The sequence below is a fragment of the Chionomys nivalis genome, chromosome 17, assembly GCF_950005125.1.
Source record: "Chionomys nivalis chromosome 17, mChiNiv1.1, whole genome shotgun sequence".
Lineage (NCBI taxonomy): Eukaryota > Metazoa > Chordata > Mammalia > Rodentia > Cricetidae > Chionomys > Chionomys nivalis.
The window spans coordinates 45,793,025-45,813,421 of NC_080102.1; the positions used below are offsets into that span (position 1 = coordinate 45,793,025).

The following is a 20,397-nucleotide window of genomic DNA, read 5'->3' on the forward strand; positions in this document are numbered from 1 at the left end:
AGGGAAAACTGCTCACCTGGGACCCGCCCTGAAGCGCGTGCTGCTCTGCCCCAGCCGCGGGCGTCGCGGCTGGGCGTCCTGTGGTCGCCCCTGGCAACGGGCCTTGGCTGCGCGGCGCATTGTGCAGACCCGTGGCGCTGGTGGCCGGGTTTGAGGCATGCTGAGCGGCGCCCCACTCGGGGTGTGGGGCTTCTTGGACGCGCAGGCGGTGAGGCATGCGGACGGTTGCGCAGAAGGGGAGGCCGCCGGCTGCGGTGGGCAGTCGATACCCGAGGAGCAGACAGAGTTCGGACACAGTTGCTGGAGCTTTTACTGAGCTTTGGTTCTGGATCTAGTCCCATGCCGCGTTCCAGGGAGTGGCCAGTGCCGGAGCGGGTACGGGGGCGGGCCATGAGTCAGGGTTACCTCTCAAGTGCCTTCTACCCACGCCAGGGTCATGAGCTCCTGCTCCACGTGTCCCACGCACCTGTCAGGGTCACACAGACAACCTGGCACTCAGACTACAGATTGCACCAAGTCACAAAGACCAGGGGGTCACACCCTGCCCCACCCTGGACTTCCTCCCTCCTGGCCCCCTTACTGTCCATAAAATGCCCGAGGTGGAGACAGAGTCCTACTGTCCTTCCAGGCGCATGTTCTCCCCAGTTCGTTTGTCTCCTCGAGATCAGGGTGGCCAAAGAAGTCCTCTGTGCCCAGAGGAACATAGAGGGACCTTGGTACCTTGACTCATTAGTGAGGTACCTATGCTGTGTGCTTGGTGCTCCAGGCTGCCTTCCTATGTGGCACTTTGGGCAGTGGTGAGGAGGCCCACCCATCCACAGAGTCATCATTATTTTAAAGCCCAAACTTCAGATTGTTTTCGTTTGGCTTAAAGCAGTGGTTCTCAACCTGTGGGTCATGACCCCCTTGTAGGGGTCACATATCACATATTCTGTATATCAGATATTTACATTAGGGGTCATAACAGTGGCAAAATTACAGTTATGAGGTAGCAGTGAAATAATTTTATGGGCAGGGTCACATTAGGCAGCATTAGGAAGGTTGAGAACCATGGGATCAAAGGCATCTTTATTTCCCAGGTGGAGGAGGCTTCTCCCTGACTGGTGGACCAGCTTTTATCATACAAATCAAAGAATAAAATAAAAATGGCATTCCACTCTAGGGTCCTATTTCTCACCCCTGTTTTTTTGTCTTGGTTTGGTTTTGGTTTTGGCTTGTTTTCTTTCTTTTCAGAAGCATTTAACAGGCTATGACCACATTTGCATATCAGCATTTATTGCCCAAGCATATTAAACTCTACCAAACAAAAGTATACAAGAGACAATTTTTAGAGCCCATTTATATGAGTTGGTTTTTTTAAGCTCTCTAAAATGAGAAAGTGCAAGTCCGCAGCAATCCCCCGCTGCCTCATTCTGGTCCTGAACATTCAAGTCTCTCGTCTCCTAGCAGATGGCTTGCCATCCCAGCTTGCCCATGGCTCCCTCCCCACCCAATATCGTGTGGCAGAGCTGCAGTAGGTCCAAAGCCTACAGGGCTCTGCACATATGCAGGCAAGAATGACCTCTCATGGTACTTATTGGTGCAGGGCCCAGCCCTCTGGAGCCGCGGAGGATGAAGATAGAACGGGGACTCCCCGAGGCTGGAGATGGAGCTGCTTTACTGGGTACTTTCCACCTTCCAGGTGCCTTACTTGCATTTCCATTTGACCGAAAATAACTGCTGCACTTTTCATGACCCCTGGTAGTCAGAGTCATGGGCATTAGAAGTGAGAAGCCTAGAAGGCTTTTTATTATCTCTCTGACCCTGGCAGCTCTTCGGGGTCACAAAATGCACCTCTAGTCTTTTCAATAGCTTCCTTAGAACCCACTGATACACCCCAGCTCAGGAAAGGAAAACTGCGGCTCACCTCCCAGAGGAGGAACCAGACAGATTCAGTGAAAACATTCCTGAAATCGTTCCTGGTTTCACAAGGCACCCAACCTACTGTGGATTCCTTGGTGCTCTTGCCAGCTGAGAGAATCCAGGTGTCCTCTGGCGTTTGGGGAGGTGGCATACACACCATCTCTTGGTCATGATTTTAATCAAAGCCAATGCAATTCTCACAATCAAACTATCCCCACACTATGGCAAGCATGCAGAGGCATGGAAGTGCCCTAAGGCCAAAACATCAGCTCCTATGAGTGAGTGAAGATCAAATCAGGAAGTGAAGAGGGCTGGAAAACAAGGGTTTACCCAGGCCAGCAGGGTCATCTGAGAAGCACAGAATGACCCACTCGACAGGGCGCAACCTTCAACGCTTGCCTGCTCCAAAGTTAAACTACTACAGGAAGTGAGAACCGCCTTGCAGCCTGGCTGCTGCACAGGAGCGAAAGCATGTGTTAGAAAGCAGCGGTTGTAGGTCAGAGTCTGTACGGTTGACTATGCCGGAGGCCAGACAGACGCCGAGACTCGGTCTTCTCGTCCTGTAGTCACTGGGCCATTTGTACCACCACAGCTCTCCAGGCTTTCTCTTTGTCAAACTCCTTCAGGGGGCTTCTGGCCACCTGTGATGAGAGACAAGGACAGCGTTACCTCATCAGGGCCAGACCTGGACGGAAGACAGATTCAGCTCGGCCTGGGCAGTGTCTTGTGTTCTTGTATGCAAGCTTCTTTGCATGTGCAACTGAGGGGAGAAGGTGCTAGAATAGGGACAGCGCATCTTAGAAATGCCCACACACCCTCCCACAGTGTCTGTAGGTGTCCAGTGGGGCAGCCTTTAAGATGGAGGTGTGCCTGGCAGCAAAAGAAGTGGACAACTGAGGCAGAGACACGCCTCCTGCATGAGATAGGGTAACTCTAGCTTGCACACTTATTCAGACCTCCATTGATGGACAGTTCTAGAATCTGGCAAGAACAATTTATTCATCTGGCTCTGTGGCCTGCTGGTCAGGACACAGACCAAGGTGAACTTCATTTGGCCCAAGACAAAGAAAGACCTGCCAGGCAGGACCTGCCTGGACATCTCCTTGGGCACAGAGCAGCCAGGTACTTTGTGGTCACTTCCGTGATGGCAGTGGGCAAGTTTGTCCAGGAAGACACTGCGGGGTCAGATGGCTTAGGGAGACATTAGCAGACCCAACCTCAGTTGTGGGAGCATCAGAACTTAGGAGGGGGTGGGGGTAGGGAGAGTATTGTCCAGGTAACTGTGTACTGACCACTCCCAGCCCACTGGCCACAGAATAGGAATGTCTAGCTGTAGGGAGTCCCACATGCCAGGCAGGGGCACCCCTCCTCTGCACAGCATGGAGCCTGGCACCCTCTGCGGAAGTCTTTGGAAGGCTTTTTCCGTGTCTGTGAAAGCAGAACTTAAAGCACTATGGCCATGGTATTTTTTTCATGAATGGATTGATACTCATTTAGTCATTTAAAAAATAACCTAGTTTGAACTTTATTTCTCCAAGATTTCTCTTAGGTGTTTAAAACTGCAAATAAGAAAAAAACCCACAAAATGCCACAACAAATATTGAAGGACATCAGTGCAGGGTCCCTCTGAGGACCCAGGATAGGCATCCTGGGAGACAGGCCACTCACCTCCCCTGCTGGGCGCTCCTGGGGACAGGTCTGGGTGTCCCAGGATGCAGCCTGTAGCCGGGCGCTGACCTTGAAGCTCACACACTGGATGGCTGTGCCAGTGTTGAGGCCCCCCTGAAGCAGCAGCACTAGCAGCAACAGCAGGAGGAGCACATCGTAGGACTAGGATGAAAGACCAGGACATGAGCAGGTCCACAAGCAGACTCTGCAAATTCTCCACCTTGTCTAAGACTTCCATGGAGTCAGAACACTCCCCCCTTCACCACCGAGCCCTAGAAGCCCAAACATGCTTTCTTGTTTCAGTAATCTGAATCAGAACATTCCAGTTCAAGCAATTCTGCTAGCTTGCAGTTAACAAGTAAGCATAAAAAGGACCCAGGTTGTGTTTCTTCCACCCCTTGGATCCAACAACCATAGGGAGGCTAAAGAGCCTCATGTGAGACTCTCGAGGCTTGTGCTGAGGGTATGCAAAGGGTAAGAGAAATGAAAATTTTCCACTATATATCTGCAGGAAACACAATCCTGAGATTGGTACAATTGGCTCTGAAGGGCCTTTGGCTGAAGGAAAGTCATGGGCCCAGACCTAACAGCAAAGAGACCTGAACACCAGCTGCTGGTGCGGGGGAGGCAATAAGGGAGAACAAGAAGACAGGGCAAGAATCCTTGTCCTGGGAGTCCAGGGACCAGAGGCAATAAAATGTACTTCACATAGCAAGTAGTGCTTCAGAAATATCCACAAAACAACCAGATGGATGCCTTCCACCAGTCCACAAAAACACAGAGCAACTAAATGTTAACACATAAAGGACATAGTGCTGACAGACATGACACCATGAGGCCAGGATCCCAGCACTCAGGAGGCCCAGACAGGAGGCTCTCAAATTCAAGGATGTACTGGACTATACAACAAGACCCTGTCTCAAAAATTAAAATATAAATTCATGCATAAGAGCAAAAGCTATGTGTGTTGCACAGAGAGGAGCTCTCCTGTTTGGAAGGGAAGGAGGCAGGTTTACAGCCTCTCCCGTTAGCACAGGGCAGTCCCAGTACATAGTGACAGGTTGGAGCAGGTGCTGGGATATAAAGAGAGGACCTTGCAGGCAGGAGCATAGCCTGTGAGAAAGTGTGTGAAAGGATTGATGGAAACAAGGGGTGTTATACAAACGTGGCTTCAACAAGAGAAGCATCTTAAGATCAGATTTGTTGTCCATGGCTTTGCTGTGCTCTGGAAAACTCGTGTTAGAAAGTCGTCTAGTGAGGACTTAGGAGCCCAGAATCATCTGTTGTCTGTATAGTCCCTCTCTCAGGTGCTCATCCTCAGATTCATACGAACTGTGCATAAAGGCTGGTCACCAGGAGCTATTCATCACAGCAGATGGGGAAATAACCCAGTTCCCATCACCAGGGACTTATCAGGTCAGTGGGGCAACATTTGAACAGATTAATGGAAGGGCACAGAAGAGTCCTGATTCCTCTGGGTGTTTACCAAACACTAGGGTAAATTATTGGGTTTAAAAAAAACGACCCCCAGTGGAGGCTGTGGTGGTGCACGCCTTTAATCCTGGCTCTCGGGAGGCAGAGGCTGGAGGATCTCTGTGAGTTTGAGGAGGCCAGCCTGGTCTATGGAACATCAAGTAAAAGAACTTCAGGAAGTAATGGGAGGAAGGGAGGGAGTGGGAACTGGGGTTGGTATGTAAAATGAAAAAAAGATGGTTTGTTCTCTTTTAAAAAATAAAATGAAAAGAACTTCAGGAAGAAAAACGGAGAATGTTCAACTTGAATTGGAAACAATACAAAAGCCTGTCTGTAAACATACAATTCTTTCCAGCTCTGTTCAGTGAAAGGGATCATAAGGACCTGAAGCAGGGAGAGCACATAGGGGCAGATTCTGAGCCCATGGGGATAGAACCAACATGGAGAAAGCAAATCAGATCCTACCCCATCCAGAGCAAACTGGGCAAGGCTACTTTGTTTAGGCGGATGCCCATTTGTCCTGGCCACTGTCAGGAAAACAGTGGATGCCCCAGAGCCACCTCCCCAGACTTTGTTAACAAAGAGTCTCAAAATAGAATGGATACATACTTTGATGGCTGGTGGGTAATCTTTAAAAATCTCAACGATTCTCATCACGCTGAAGGACAAATATCCGGAGGCAGTGAACAGCAGTGGGGATGTCAGGCTGCTGATGGCAATCAGCACCTCCACCTGGCAGACAACAGATGAGGTTGGGCAGTAGGTGTCGCCAGCGCTTACCTGCCTGGGAATTTGTGAGTCTGGACCACTGTGTGGCCCCGAACAAACTCTACTCATTCACTCAGTGCTGTGTATGACATCTGAGGTTTTGAATTTCACATGTGACCATCTAAGCTGATGAAAATTCAGCTCTTGTGTGCTATCCATTTCTCCCACTCTTCTAAGCCCTGTTCTAAACTGCCCCATGTATTAGGGCTATACAACCCACACGGATACTCGTTTTCAGAAGAGTTAGGCCCAAAGACCAATGGTTGCTAACATCTAACCAGCTCCACAGGAGGTGGGACAAAGCTAGACTGATCTTTTCCTTCATCCTTGCTCAGCAACAGGACTTTCTGGCTTCCAAACATGAAGTGCTTATGTCTTGTTTTCAGAGACAGGGTAGCTGGGCCCCTGGAGCCCCAGGACAGTTGTGGATCCTCTCCAGGGCAGTGGTGCCTGCCCTGGCCCTCCCACTGGCCTCTGAGGGCCTCTCCTTCTCAGCTCCTTTTCAGCCACACCCAAAGTGTGACCCATGCCACCATAGAAGGGCTGGGCCTCACCTACCAGACATTTGCTGGGACACTCTGCTGTCACGTGGCTGGCAATGGCACTTGGAAAACACTGGAGAAAAAAGAGAACATCTTAAAGATGGGTGTCCAGGAAATCATCTCCTAGCCTGTACTCCTGCTCTGATGACATGCGCCCTTCTGTCTGGTAGAAGGAAGGCCAGGGCTGCCACAAGTGGCCTAGGCTCAGGGAAGCCACAGCCACAAAAGGCACAGGTTTGGTATCTTTTTGTTCCTCAACTGTTTGTTTATAAACATTTAAGACCCCAAGTAGAGAAGCTGCAAGAATGGCAGAGTGACATTTTAAGTCTCCAAGTCCCCTGGGATGACCTTGCTGACATCTGTCATCTCTGTGCTCTCTGCTTCCAGTCAGGTCATTTGACTATATGCTACACACTTGTGCAGCACAGTGCAACATATGCAAATGTGGATCTATCTGCAGCACTGTCCGGTGGGCCCAAAAGCAATATGAAGAGGAATCTGCTTCGCAATCTAGGACCCAAGCGAGGGCCTCCTCTTTGTGCCCCCTAGTTAGTCTCTATTCACAGGGATGTCCCTTAACCTCTGGCACCTCGGCAGACTTTTCTGAGACATGGACCCTGAGCTGCACACAAGCCTTTGTTGGGTTAGGTGTGTACCTCTTCAAGATGAGGCAGGAAGGTCTGCCTATCCTGGGCTAGGGACAGTGTGGGACTCTTCCTTTGGATACCAAAATGTCTTTTCCAAACTCCAGACAAGCAAGGACAGTGGAGATGGCAGGGAGCTGAGGGAGCCCTTTGGCCACCTTTCTGGGCCATGGCCCCAGGAGTTCCAAGGACCCTAAACAGCCCGAGGGGCTCCTGAACTGTCTCCCAGCTCAAAGGTTCTTATCCATACAAACAACTGTAAAGGAAATTCCCGAGCCCCAGGATAACAGCACTGGCCCCAGGATACCTGAGCCTAGATAAACCAAGAGGGGGTCTGCACTTGTCAAGGCCTTAGAGAAAAGGTGAGTGGAGAGAGCAGAGGAATTGGCCAGGCCGAGGTAGGTGCACCTGCATTAGCAGGGCCTGGTGCAATGTGTCAGCACAGGAGTCTCTTTTGAGGGTGGCCTTTCCAAAAGTGCCCTCTGGCTACAGCAGGAGCAGGATACAAAGCCACCAGTCAGGAAGCAACAGAACAAGCATGCCAACAAGCAGGGGTAAGGCTCTTGCATTCAGCCATGTGAACCCCAAGGATAGGCTTCAGCCCCACCTCCCATCCCAGGAGCCAATGACAAGTTGCAATGGCATAGTGTAAAATGACATCTGGTAACACAAGCCACAATGGGTATGGTTTCAGCATCCATCTGAGATGTGTAGAAATACTGAGTGTGGAGGAGTTGCTTTAGGCTGACTGTTCTGGGGCGCATCATGAGCTCAAACGAACTTTGGCTGCATCTGAACCCAACAGATTGTTAAGACTCTTGACAATAAATCACAGAGGTAGACTTGGAATGTTTTAAAATGGCAAAAGGATTGTGTTTAAAGGAGTGGCTGAGTGTCACACATTCCCATGCGCTAGACCTGTGCTAAATGTTTACCATAGCAGCATTTAATATAATTGGATTTCTTAGAAAAATATGAAAGTAATATAATGGCAGCAGTTAAGATAATTTTTATGGAAATACATTTAATCCTTGGTTCCTAGATTCTCTGGGGGAGGGAGACTCTCCTGTGTGCTCTCTTGTGTGAATTTTACCAACACAGTGCTAAAAAAATCCAGCTATGTAGGGTCTAAGGAGGGAAGCTCAAAACTGGCGATAACCATGTCTAGTTAGCTATATACATAGACACGGTGACCATCCAGGAAGTACTCACAGCCACTAAAATCCAAAAGAATGTCACTGAGAGATGGGGGCCCGAGACAGCTTCATCTACATTTAGAACAATCACCCCACCAAGGACAGCGGAGACACCAGCAATTACTTCTACCACCTAGAGAGGAGAAATGACACAGTCATCTTGCTAGGCCACCACGCCAATGGTCTGCCCCTGTGGTGAGATAAGAGACATTCTGGAAGTCTCCCAATGCAGTGTATAGATACAGACCTCCCCGGAAGAGGCCATGGGCTCAGTAGGTGCCCTTCTTTGGCCTGTTCACACTGACCATGGAGAAACCACTAGAAAAGCCCAAGGAGGTGGATGGTGGTGGGAGCTGATACCTGAGCCACAGTGAGGCTCACGGGCAGAACTCAGCCTGAGGGGGATGAACTTGGAGTTGCCCCATTAGGAGCACCAGCCCCACATAGTGACAGAGGTGCCCATGCTATATCCACCACACGGAAGGCTGAGTCAGGAGGGCTGATAGCTCAGTGCAAACTAGGCTACACAGCCAAGCCCTAGATCAACATAAGAGAAAGAAGTGGAAGGGGTTTTTCTTACGGAGTAGGATTTTAGGACCCGAGCAGGAAAAGTCACTTCATCCAGAATGTTGGCGCCATCTGAGATGGAACCCTAGGAAGGAGGAAAGCCTTGTGGAGCCATAGAATGCTGGAAAGGGTGCTGGTTGCATGGACAGAGTTATACTTCTAAAAGCCTCAGGGTCTGTGCCCTTCAGTCCGGAGGAACAATGCAAGTACAGACATTTCCGCTTGCATGCGGACGTGTCCAGTCACTGCAATTGCAGCTTACCAACATTCTTGCAGAACTGGTCTCCCAGTGACAGTCCTGAAGACAGTACCTGAGGGGAAGGACACTGGGAAGGCAGTGGGGCTGTACCATCGCCCCCAGGCTCAGCCAGCAGCTCCCCAACCCATACCTGTGCCCTTGCACTCGTGGCCTCCCGCAGCCAGGCCCAGCTGAGGGACATAAGGAGGTAGCTGTGGGAGACCCACCTTCTTCTTCTTGCAGGACTCCTCACTGGACCGGGCCGAGATGATCACTGTGGCTGCCATGAGGAGCTCCAACAGCAAGAGCAGGATGAGGTTGAAATTGATCTGCAAAGGGAACATGTGCCTCAGCCATACTAGTCCTTCCCCCCAGAAAGCTACCATCCTCCTTCAGCTGGCTAACCCCGCTCTCCTTTCCTTGTCATAGGCCTGAGTAAGCCATGGGCGACAAACTGCCTCTCTTTTGTGTGGGTCTTGTTTTTAGTTTGATTTTTTTTCTCTTTCAATTTCTCTCTCTCTCTCTCCCCCACTGTTAAGCTTTTTGATATTTAAAATTCTTAATTACACCTATTCACTGGGGGTGGGAGCACCAGTCATAGCATGCATGTGGAGGTCAGAGGACACTTGGAGTCAGGAATCAGTTACTTTCTTTCACCTGTAGGTCCTGGGGATTGAACTCAGGTTGTCAGGCTTGACAGCAAGCATCTGTATCTGCTAAGCCACATCACTGGCCCCAAGTTCTTGTTTTTAAAACTACTCTTAGTGAATGGCTATGCAAAGACATGACATAGGCCATCGGGCCTGGAAGCCAAAGTTCTCTATAGAAGTCTCATCTGGGCTGAAATCTCTCCTACTGATTGAATAACTAGAACCTTGTAGTTGTGGAGAACTGAAATATGGCAGATAAAGAGCCCAATCACTTGGGCCTGTCTTTAGTCCCTGAACAGCCCCTCACAATCAATATCTGTATCTGGCCTAACATCTTTGTGACTCCTAGGGAAAACATTTGGAATGTGTACATAAAAGATCTCTTTAGCTTCCAATACCATCAAGCTAAATATGTTGTAACATCTGCAAGGTATAAAAGTGACTCCCACTGTCCACCGCTTGCCTTCCTGGCAAATCACTGACTTAGGACTTTCATTTATTGTGGGTTTTAATGGTTCATATAACCTCTTCCACAGTAGAACGTCATTCAAGGTAGCCTGAGTTTGTGTTCCTGGGCCTTGGTTACTTCTATCTTGCTCATGATAAACTACATTTTATCCCTTTTGGAGCAAAACTGCCTCATATCAAAGTCCTTAAACTGTATTTCCCACTCCACTCTAAGCTCCCACGCTCTTCTAAGCACACAGAAAACACGAGCACAGTTTTCATAGTATGCTCAGCTCCATGTGCAGTTTCTAGAAACTGCAAATACAAGGCTTGAAGGCTGGCAGAACCACTTTGAGGCCAACTGTGTCAGCAGTTACATAAATGTTCACACTTGCAGATCACAAGCCTAGCATCACAAGGACTGGAAGTTGTGCCTTGGCCCTACATAAACAAATAATAAATAAATACTTAACCGATATGGACACACTCACTATGCAATACTAGGAGATGGACTTGAGATCCCTTACGTGTTAAATAAGCACTCTACCACTGACTATACCATAGCCCCTCTTTTGAAATAGTCTCACCAAGCTGCCCAGGTTGAACTTGAACTCCCTCTGCATGTGTAGGCTAGTCTGGAATTCACAGCCCTCCTCTCTCAGCCTCCCGAGTTGTGGGATGATAGTTGTACACTATATGTGAAGCTTTGAAAGTAAATTTGTAAGGGAAAGACTATACAGAAATATTTGACTAACAAAACATCAGAATATACAAAGTAACAGCAGACTTTAGGGGAGAAATAGATAAACCAATAACTGCAGGTTAAGAATTTAACTTACTTTTCTCAGAAACTGATCCAAAGCACAAACACATACAAACTCTTATCCAGCCGCGCATGATGATACACACCTTATTCCAGTGCTCTCTGAGTTCACAGCCAGTCTGGTCTACAAATCAAGTTCCGGGTCAACCAGAGTTATATAGTGAGACCCTGTCTCGCCAAAAACAAGCAACACACACACACACACACACACACACACACACACACTTAAAACCAGAAATATGCTATGTTAAGCACATTTTATTTTTTTTGTGTTCTGATGCTTGGCATGTGGTCATACTGACCCTGGACAGCCTTGATCTTCCTAGGGATGGGTAATCACTAGAGTAGGCAAAAAAAAAAAATTGTATACAACCCTCCAACCCCATATGGCCCCTAACTTGGTTACTATCTATCTGCCTGTCACCCCAGGGCAGGATCCAGGCAACTAGGGATGGCCTAGAGTCCAGCGCCTTTGGAAGCTATTCAAGCTGGAGGGTCATCTGTCTCTCCCGTCTGACCTGTCCTTTTCTGTGGCAGCCACAATGGAAATGCTTGCCTATTTCCCTGTCACTACCTCTGCTTGTACACTGCCCTGCTGCTCCCCTGGTGGCTCTGATGGTGTGGGTGTTTCCTCCACTGGAATCTATGAACAGTAACTCTCTTTTCAATGCCAAGTGTCTCCTGAACCACTGTCTTCACGATGTCTAGACAGTTAGAAAGTCAACATTTAAAAAACAAATGCAATTCTCTGCGTAAATAAAACAAATAGTTCATTCTTTTATAACTACCATGGAACACTAAGAGAAATCTGTTTTTCCACATGGGGAGCCTTGGTAAATGTCAAAGAATCAACGCACTTGGACTATGCATTCGTGTTGTAACATAATGATATCAGAAATAATATGTGGATGATATTTAAAAATAATTCCACGTGCCTGCTTCCTTGGGATCCTGACAATGAACAGTCAGCACACTCACTTCAGTGACAGATAATTCACGAAAGTGAGTTCTCGGACAAGGGGAGCCTGTGACGGTTAGAGTAGATTGTCTCAAGGACTGCAACTTCTCCAGGGAGCTCCAAGCAGAGTGGTTACAAATGAGACCACCTGCCTTGTAGACCCAGCCCTGCCAGATCAGTGAGGACAAAGCCAGAGAAAAAATAGGTCCAGCCGTCCCTGAGGCCAGGCTAGAGGGTACTGGTAGACAAGCGCAACTTAACCCCCATTCCCCAGATCTCCAGGGGCAAGGAGAACCAAATAGCATTGAGCTGAGATAAAAACCTGCAACCGAGTGTATTACCATACTTGACAATAGGAGAAGTTGGAGAAACTGGAGTTCTGAAGTCAGGGGCAGAGTTGACACAGGTGTGAGAAGTCTCTAAGGGACTGGACAAGCTGCTCCGGCAAAGGATGTCAAATGGAGGTCAGGGAGGGTTTGGAAGTGGGTCAGTTTCAAGGGTCAAGGGTCAGTTTGAAGTGGGCTGGTGTAATTAGAACAAGAAGGTATTATGCTAGATTTGGAACATAGGGATGAGGGCAGTGAGGGAGCCTTGGTGAATCTCATGACAAGTTTCTAAGTGACTGGTCACTGTGCCTGCCACACTTCTGTCTGAAGATGCGCCTCTTTTGTAGTCAAAGTGAGGGGTTCCATCGAGTAGGTGAAAAGCTCATGTGCCTGGTGTTTCCGATATATCCCAGGTATCATTTCATCATTTACCAATTTGTGCATCTTGGCAAATGTTTTTTCTTAATTTGTATGAACAAGATGTAGACTGAGTCATTCTTTCTTGGCACCTCCATTAAAAATGGAGTAACTCGGGTCAAGGCATGGTTCTTAGGTCTGTAAAATTGTTTCTATTTGCGGTAAATAGATGACTCTTCTCATGTCTTTTGGAAAAGTCATATGAACTAGTTCAGTCTGGTGCTGGGATCCTAGAGAGCTGGTGGCTTCCAGTCTGTGTTGGAATCCCCTGAAAGTAGGTTCTAATAAGAACAAAGGAACACCTTGGTCACGGGACAGATGAACTCACCAGCACCAGCGAGGACAAGCAGGCCAAAAGCAAGAGCTGCTTTATCCCATGTCTTTTATGTGGGCTGCTAGCAGAAGGTATGGCCCAGATTTAGAGGTCTTCCTACCTCAAAAGATACAATCAAGACAAACCCTTCACAGCTGTCCCCAGCTGCTTGGGTTCTAGTTGGTTCCAGATGTGCTCAAGTTGACAAGATTAGCCATGAGGAGACGGGTAGAGAGCAGGAACAGCCGAGTCCTACCACAGGTAATAGCAGTGTAGGGACCCCAAAGGTTTCCCAGCACTTAGCAGAGCCCAGAGGATCTGAGGAAGGGCATGCAGTGTGGCACAACCCACACAGATGGAGGCATGTTCCTGAGTGTCACCATTCACATGGATGTCCTTGAAGGAGGCATACATAGTTTCTGAGCAGGACTGGGCCAAGTACTGTGCTCCTCAGGTTCCTCCTACCCCAGGTAGCTCTTACTATTGGCTCAATAGCCATCAGGTCTCAATGTGGTTGGGGCTGTGGAGAGCCTAGTTACTTATGGAGTCTGACCTCTAGCCCAGGTGGGACTGAAGTCCTGCAGATGTAAACATCAGGTGAGGTTGGGACTGCTGGTCCCTTGCCAGTTCTCTAACTGCTGAGTCATCGCTCCAGTCCCTCATGCATGCTTCTTATCCATGGTGTACCAGTGTTTCTCCAAGGCTTCCACTTGGGATGGTGCAATGTCTTCATTTTAAGAAAATACATACAAGTACCAAATAGTTCTCTGAAGGGCCTGCTGCTGCCATCAGAGAGACTCTCGGCGTGTGCCAAGTTACTTTGCTCTGTGATTTCCTCCTCCTCGGGCACCAATTTCTCTTGGGGATCCTACTGTGTTGAAGGTGTCCTCTTTCAAGGGTGCTCCCATGTTTGGGAGAGAGCAGTCTCTCCTAGCTGCACCCACACAGCTCAAGTCTTCATATATGTGGCAGGTAAGGGGTCTATCTGGATAATTCAATTCAGTACTTGCTATAACTCATATCATAGCCTGATGCCCCAGTATGATGTGACTCTGGTCTGACCGGCTACAATAGTTCCTGTAACCCATGCCCAGCTTACCCTTCTCCAGTACTTTGGCTGTGGGAGGATGTGTCCCCACCTGTCCTTGAGGGATCCTTCTCCTTCTTTGTGCTCCCCTGAACCAGATCCTATGAAGACTTTGGAGAGGAGCCTCTCACTGTGCCCTGCATTGTCTCATGGGCTCACCCTCCATTTGTCTGGGGTGTGTACCTGTCATCCACCCTCTCCCGGCCTCCATTGGCACCAGGCACACATGCAGTGCACAGACAGGCATGCAGGTAAACATAAAATAATTATAAAAAGGTAATTGCCATAGTTTATAATTTCTTGTTAGGCATATTCCCAGGAACTTTATATGTTTTGTTTGGTTGGTTAGGGTTTTTGTTTTTTGTTTGTTTCTTGAAACATGGTCTCATATAGCCCAGACTGTTTTCAAACTTAACTATATAGCCAAGGTTGACCCTAAACTTCTCTGATCTTCCTCCTTCCATCTCCTAAGTGCTGGGAATAACAGGAAGAGTTAACATAACCAGTTCTACACACTTAAATCTATAAAGCATCTGTGTTTAGAGAATATTTTCAATTTTGTGGCACAGTTAAATTTTTATATTTATTTTTCGTACCCAGAAACTTGCCACATGCACTCAATAATCACAGTGTCCAGTCGGCTGCGTTTCTTCTATACATAGCAGCCTGTGTGGTCCTTGAATTCTTGTATGTTCTCACAAGAGTAGATAGAGCATCCTTAATTCTGGTGAGATTTTCTTTCTCATAGAATATTACATTTTATGTAATCTTTTCCCACTTTTCTCAGTAGTATAAAAAATAGCAGAATGCCTCATAAACAGCAATATCATAGACTGGATAAGATACATTAGTAAGTTACTGTCTTTTCTAACATGTGCAGCAATGGGCTGAAATGTGGAGCACTGCACATTCTAGAATCACATGCTCTGCCCCGGAGCTGCATCCCAAACCTGTTGCTGTTGGGAAATAGACCCTAAAATATCACTTTTCAATAGATTTGTCCAGTGGAAGAAACTCAGAATTCAATAGAGATGATTCCTTCCTTCAGAAGCATAGGCAAAAATCCTCAACACCCACCAGCAAAGACATCTTACAGCGACTCTCTAACCAGGGCTTGCCCCTGCTCAGTGGGAGCAGCATTTGATATCAGTGGGAAGACATGACTCGGGTCAAAACATAAATCCATGTGACCCAATCCCCTTCCATTGACTCACGTTTATGGCTGAGGGATTCAGGATCAGTTTACATCCAAACCAGATCAGACATGTGGTGGTAACGGCGAACGTGGAGACAAACAAGATCTGAAAGTTGGGAATCTGGAAAACAGAGCAGGAGGCATTTCCTTCTTTAGAAATACTAACAAAATCAAGAGGACATCTGCTTTCCACAGCTCAGCGCTGTGGGCTCTCCAAGTCTGCAGGGGAGGCTTCACCGGCGGCTTAAGTCCAGTGCGGGGCTGCAGAGATGTGTTTACTACTCTTACGGAGGAATCAGACCTGGATTTGATTCCCAGCACCCACCTCAAGTGCCTTCAACCACCTAGAACTCCACCTGCAGGGGATCTGACACCCTCTGGCCTCCACAAGTACTTGGATACACACAGTACACATGAATTCATGAAGACACACATATATGCATTAATTAAGTATTTTTTTAAAAAAAAAAATAAGTACAAAGCCTGCTTACCGCGCTGACGTTTCTCTTCCCCACAGCGAAGCTCACGATTGCCGAGGGGATGCACTGAAAAGAAGCCAGAACCTGGGTGAGCCAAGAGTTCGCCTGAGTCCTGTGCCCTGGACATGGTGTCAGCCTTCAAACAGTGTGTGGCAGGCTGGGTGTAGCTCAGTGTTAGCTAGGGCTCTTGCCTATGGTGCTACAGACTTTGGGTTTTAACTCCAGCTCAGCATATAATTAAGATAATCGTGTGTTACAATGTTTAAGTCTCTACATTGATCTGAGTCAGTCTACTTGATACAAGGAGCTCCCTCAACCCTGAAAGTCCCTTGATATTTCAAAGTAACTTTATTTAAAAACAGTATTTAGGAGGAAGGGCCTTACCAATCCCCACCCCTAACTGAGGAGTTGCTGACTGTGGGGGAAGGGAAAGACAGGTCTTTTTTTTTTTTTAAATGACATGGCCCCTGGTGGGTTGACTCAGCCCAAATTGGACTCAGTGGGTTATTAAAAAGAAAAATGAAATAAAGTTGGGGGGGGGGAGTAGGAAGGTCAGAGATAGATCTGAGAGAATAGGGGAAGAAGTGGAAGAAGAATATAGTTCAAATACATTGTATGCATGTGTATGAAATTCTCAAAGAATTTATAAAAATGTTATACTTCAAAAGTTAATTTAAAAAGCATTTAGTGGAAGTCACACTATAACTTGGTGTTGTTGAACAATGACCCAGAAGGAAAATGTATCCATGTGGCCAGAACAGAAGTGTCCCCTTGTACTCAGGGGTCCCGTTATCTCAGTGGCTGTCATCCAGGCCATATCTGACCCTGCTATGACTCCAAAGTCAGATCAAGAACCAGAGGAGGTGGTTAGTGAGAATGTCAGGGGAGCTGGAGGTGGACCAGTCTGGGTCTGGTAAGCCTTGTGGTGTCCATCATGTGGGCAATGGGACCCTAGTCCCCTAGAACAGTAGATGGGACCTAAAAGGATATGGCTCATGGGACAGAGGTCAATGGGAATGTCTACATAACATATATAGTGGGTGGTATGGGAGGGAAAGGAAACCTGTGTTGAGGCCCGAGGTAAGGCTTGGGACCTCCTTAGGTAACCCAAAGACCAAACCCCAGCTTCCGGGAAGACAGCTGCCAGGCATGAGTGTTTCCCACCTTTGAGACTGAGGGATCATTGCCACCCTGGAGCAGTGTTGGTCAGAAACACAGTGATCCTGCTCCCATGATGAGGACACAGTAAACATAGCCAGAGAGGAAGCAGCAGGAAGGGGTTCACGTTCCTTCAAAGGAGCAAAGAGGTCAATGATAGCATGTGCACATGGCTGGGGTGTGGTGCTAAAAGAAACTGGTGTCTTCAGTCTTTATTTTCTTCTTTTTAAAAAAGAATTATTTATTGTATATTATGTGTGTGGGTGTTTTACCTACATGTGTCCTTATGTACCACGTATATGCCAGGTGCTCACAGAGATCAGCAAAGGGCATTGGATCCCCTAGAACTAAAGTTATAGATGGTTATGAGCCTTTACAGGTGATGGAAAGTGAACCCTGGTCTTCAGAAAATGCTCCTAACTGCTGGGCCCCACATGATCCTTTGTCTTTTAAGATAACTCAGGCCCCTTATGGGAGCAGTCCTGTGGGAGGGGTAGGGGATCCTAGCAGGGAGTTTAGGGAAGAAAAGACTCCCAGGAACCTTGACCTGTGCTGGTCAGTCACCAGCTGAATAGGGAAAGGCATAAGGAGTGAACCTGGGGATCCAGGACCTTGAAGGACCTTAGGGTGTCTGCCTGCACACCACCTGCCATAACGATAATGGGCTGAACCTCTGAAACTGTGAGTCATCCCAATTAAATGTTTTCCTTTATAAGAGTTTCTGTGGTCATGGAGTCTCTTAACAGACACCATGAAAAGGTCCCCATAGCCCAGCTACCACACAGATGATAGTGTGCTCTGTGCTTAAGCTAGCCAGACACTGTGGAGGCAGGAGACACAGAGTCTGGGGGTGTTAGTGGCTCTCTCCTTCCCTCCTTGAGGACAGTATCCTTTGGCAATGGTTGAGATTCTAGAAACATGGCATCAGGATTTGGGAGGAGCAGGAGTGCAGTCTCCTAACTACCAAGAGCGGAGGCCTTAGTGGCACCCAGGACAGTGGGAGCAGGAAGACACCACAACACACCAGGTTCAAAAGTGCTGTTTCCCACACAGGGGTCAGACTACTGAAACTAGTCACACGAGTAGTTACCAGAGAGGAAACTAGTCATACAAGTAGTTACCAGAGACAAAACTAGTCACATAGATAGTTACCAGCAACCTATAAACCCCAGGTCACAGAGGTCCAGACCCACAACGGGAGAATTAGGGTGCTGGTGTGGCTGAGGAGTGTGCTTACAGAGCCAGCTGCACAGCGCAAATAATCCATCTCAGAGGGGAACACATTCCCCAAGTAGAGCGAAAACCCGGAAGTCACAAGAAGGCAGCTCTGCAAAACAGCAGCATAGATTCAGGTTATAACTGGCTCTGTTCCATGATGAGACACCTGAGGAGACAGTACCCAGCCCTTTGAGTGCAACCTAACTGTTCCCATATTAACCAACACCCTCCCATATTTATTTTGCCTATGTCTGGGTCTGTATGACTGCAGCTCTTCTTGGCAGGACCAGCAGAACCCAAGGAATGGACCTCTCCTATCCCGTCTCTGGTGCCAGAACAGAAACTGCCACACTGCTTCTTTGTGTGTGTGTGTGGGGGGGGGGATAATATCTAGGGATTCAGGATCCTACCACAGGTGCAGGTTCATAGACTTGTAAACAATTGCCTGCCCTATTGCTTCTGCAGAAACTGATCCAAACTGGGATTTGGAAAGGGCTTAGAGATGGGGAAAGGGAGAAGTCCCCATCTAAATGTAGATTCTCAGGGCTGCACAGAACTCGGCTGCAGTCATAGAGAAATGCATGCAGTGGCTTGGTCCTCAGCTACTATGCACACTTTAAGCACCCGGGGTTATCTGCAACACTGTGTACATGCACCCTGGGCCCCACATGGCACTGCCCTACCCTGGGCTAGCTTAGATCTGCTCTCTAGCCATACCCAACTTAACCCTCTCCGTGGTCCCCCATGGTCCCCAAAGTCCTTATGGCTGCTATAGCTCTTCCTGCTCTATAGTCCTGACCCCAGCCCTGGCCACAGCTCTTGTCATTCACTCCACAGAGCTACCCTGAAGTATGAGATGGCTTCCAACCTTCACAGACCATTCATGTATAGGAGGAGTACAGGGTCATGCCAGCTACCTGACGGGTGACCTGTGGGCTCAGGGTAAGTGTGGTTTAGGGACAGATATTGAGAAAAGTAACTAATAGAACACAAACTAAAATAATATGTCAGTACTCTAGGGGGCCCCCACCCACATGGGAACTGTTCCTGCCTGGCCCACCTGAGGCAGATTGATTCCCAGTCTACGGGGTCACGTACTCTACAGAACAAGGCCAGCACCAGAAGTCCTCTGAAACAGTGTAGAGCTACTCACCCCCATCAACACCGAGAATACCCATGTCTTGTAGCTGAGGCACGGGGGCAACCTCTTTGACAGCTGCAGGTCCTTCGGCTTTGAGTCAGGTGCGTAGCTGCCCGTGTCCTGCCGTCCTGTGTCCTGCCGGCCTCTCTCCAGTGTGGGCATCCGGTCATAACCCAGCTCCTCCCTGAACTGCCCCTCCCGTGTCATGGCACTGGAAACAGGCATACTACTGAGGGTGACACTCAGCCAAGCTGAGACTCATGGATAGACTTGGACCACCATTCCCTCCTATGCAATGAACCCATCATGGACAGTCTCAACAAGGGAAAAACCTCAAGTCATATTAAGTCACTCACAAGAAATTCCTCTAAAAATTCTCTTTTGAGATGACATATCACACTCTATTGCCCAGGCTGGCCTTAAACTTCTGCACAAGTAAACACTACCATGTCCGGCTTAAGTAAAGACTTTCTTACACAAAGAAATATGCTCATACACTAGGGGCGTGAACTTAAAAAGGAAAAAGCACTTAATTCTCAAAGTGAGTAAAACCATCCAAACTCCTCCAAATTCATCTGAGCCTTCAGATATTGTATGTTCCAACTTCCACCAGCAACTTTATGAGTCCCAACCAAAGCGGGAGCACAAAGTGGTAACGTGAGATTACATGGGTGTACTTACTTTGTAGTTTAATGTCTTCATGCTTACCTCTGCTGCTGTCCGGTTGTTGGGAGAGCTGGCCTCTGGGTGATGGACTTCCAGCAAGAACTATTCATAAGTGGAACAAAAGCTCAGCCAAACTGCACTGCAGCCAGGAGCAGGCACACAGCTTCCTGAATTTCAATGAGATTAAGGGAGTGGATCTTAGAAATGTCTGCCTTGGTTGCATAAGCCCTGGCTTGGGGCTTTCCTAACACAAGCAGGAGAGGAAGAACCCCTGGTCCCACTCCCTGCATAATAGCCAGGAGAGTATTTTGGAAAGAGAAGTACTGCTAAAGACAGAGTCCAGCACTGGATGTGGGTCCTGACCAGCCTAGGGCCTGAAACAGAAAACTGCTCCAAGGTCACATCATACATCTCTTTGAGCAGTCTTCCTTTGTCTCCTATTATCACGCGATGAAATCTCCTTTGTCAGGCCTTATAAACCTTTATGTTCTCGATTTGGCAAGGCTGGCCCCTGAACTGCT

General features: G+C 48.1%; 1 protein-coding gene across 2 annotated transcripts; it reads right to left on the minus strand.

Moving 5' to 3' along the window:
* Positions 1-1,254: 1,254 nt before the first annotated feature.
* Mlc1 (modulator of VRAC current 1) lies at positions 1,255-20,043 on the minus strand. 2 transcript variants are annotated; one of them, XM_057791828.1, is made up of 12 exons: positions 19,919-20,043; positions 19,223-19,421; positions 18,089-18,178; positions 15,706-15,759; positions 15,234-15,335; positions 9,226-9,327; positions 8,774-8,845; positions 8,210-8,326; positions 6,370-6,426; positions 5,653-5,775; positions 3,571-3,732; positions 1,255-2,543 (listed from the first exon to the last, which is right to left on the minus strand). In XM_057791828.1, exons 1-12 carry the CDS (start codon positions 19,984-19,986, stop codon positions 2,469-2,471), a joined length of 1,221 nt encoding a protein of 406 aa, XP_057647811.1. In that variant the 5' UTR covers positions 19,987-20,043; the 3' UTR covers positions 1,255-2,468. The 2 variants fall into 2 exon arrangements, with proteins under 2 accessions (XP_057647811.1, XP_057647810.1); XM_057791827.1 differs by having other exon boundaries at positions 19,223-19,436; positions 19,919-20,001.
* Between the last annotated feature and the right edge of the window lie 354 nt (positions 20,044-20,397).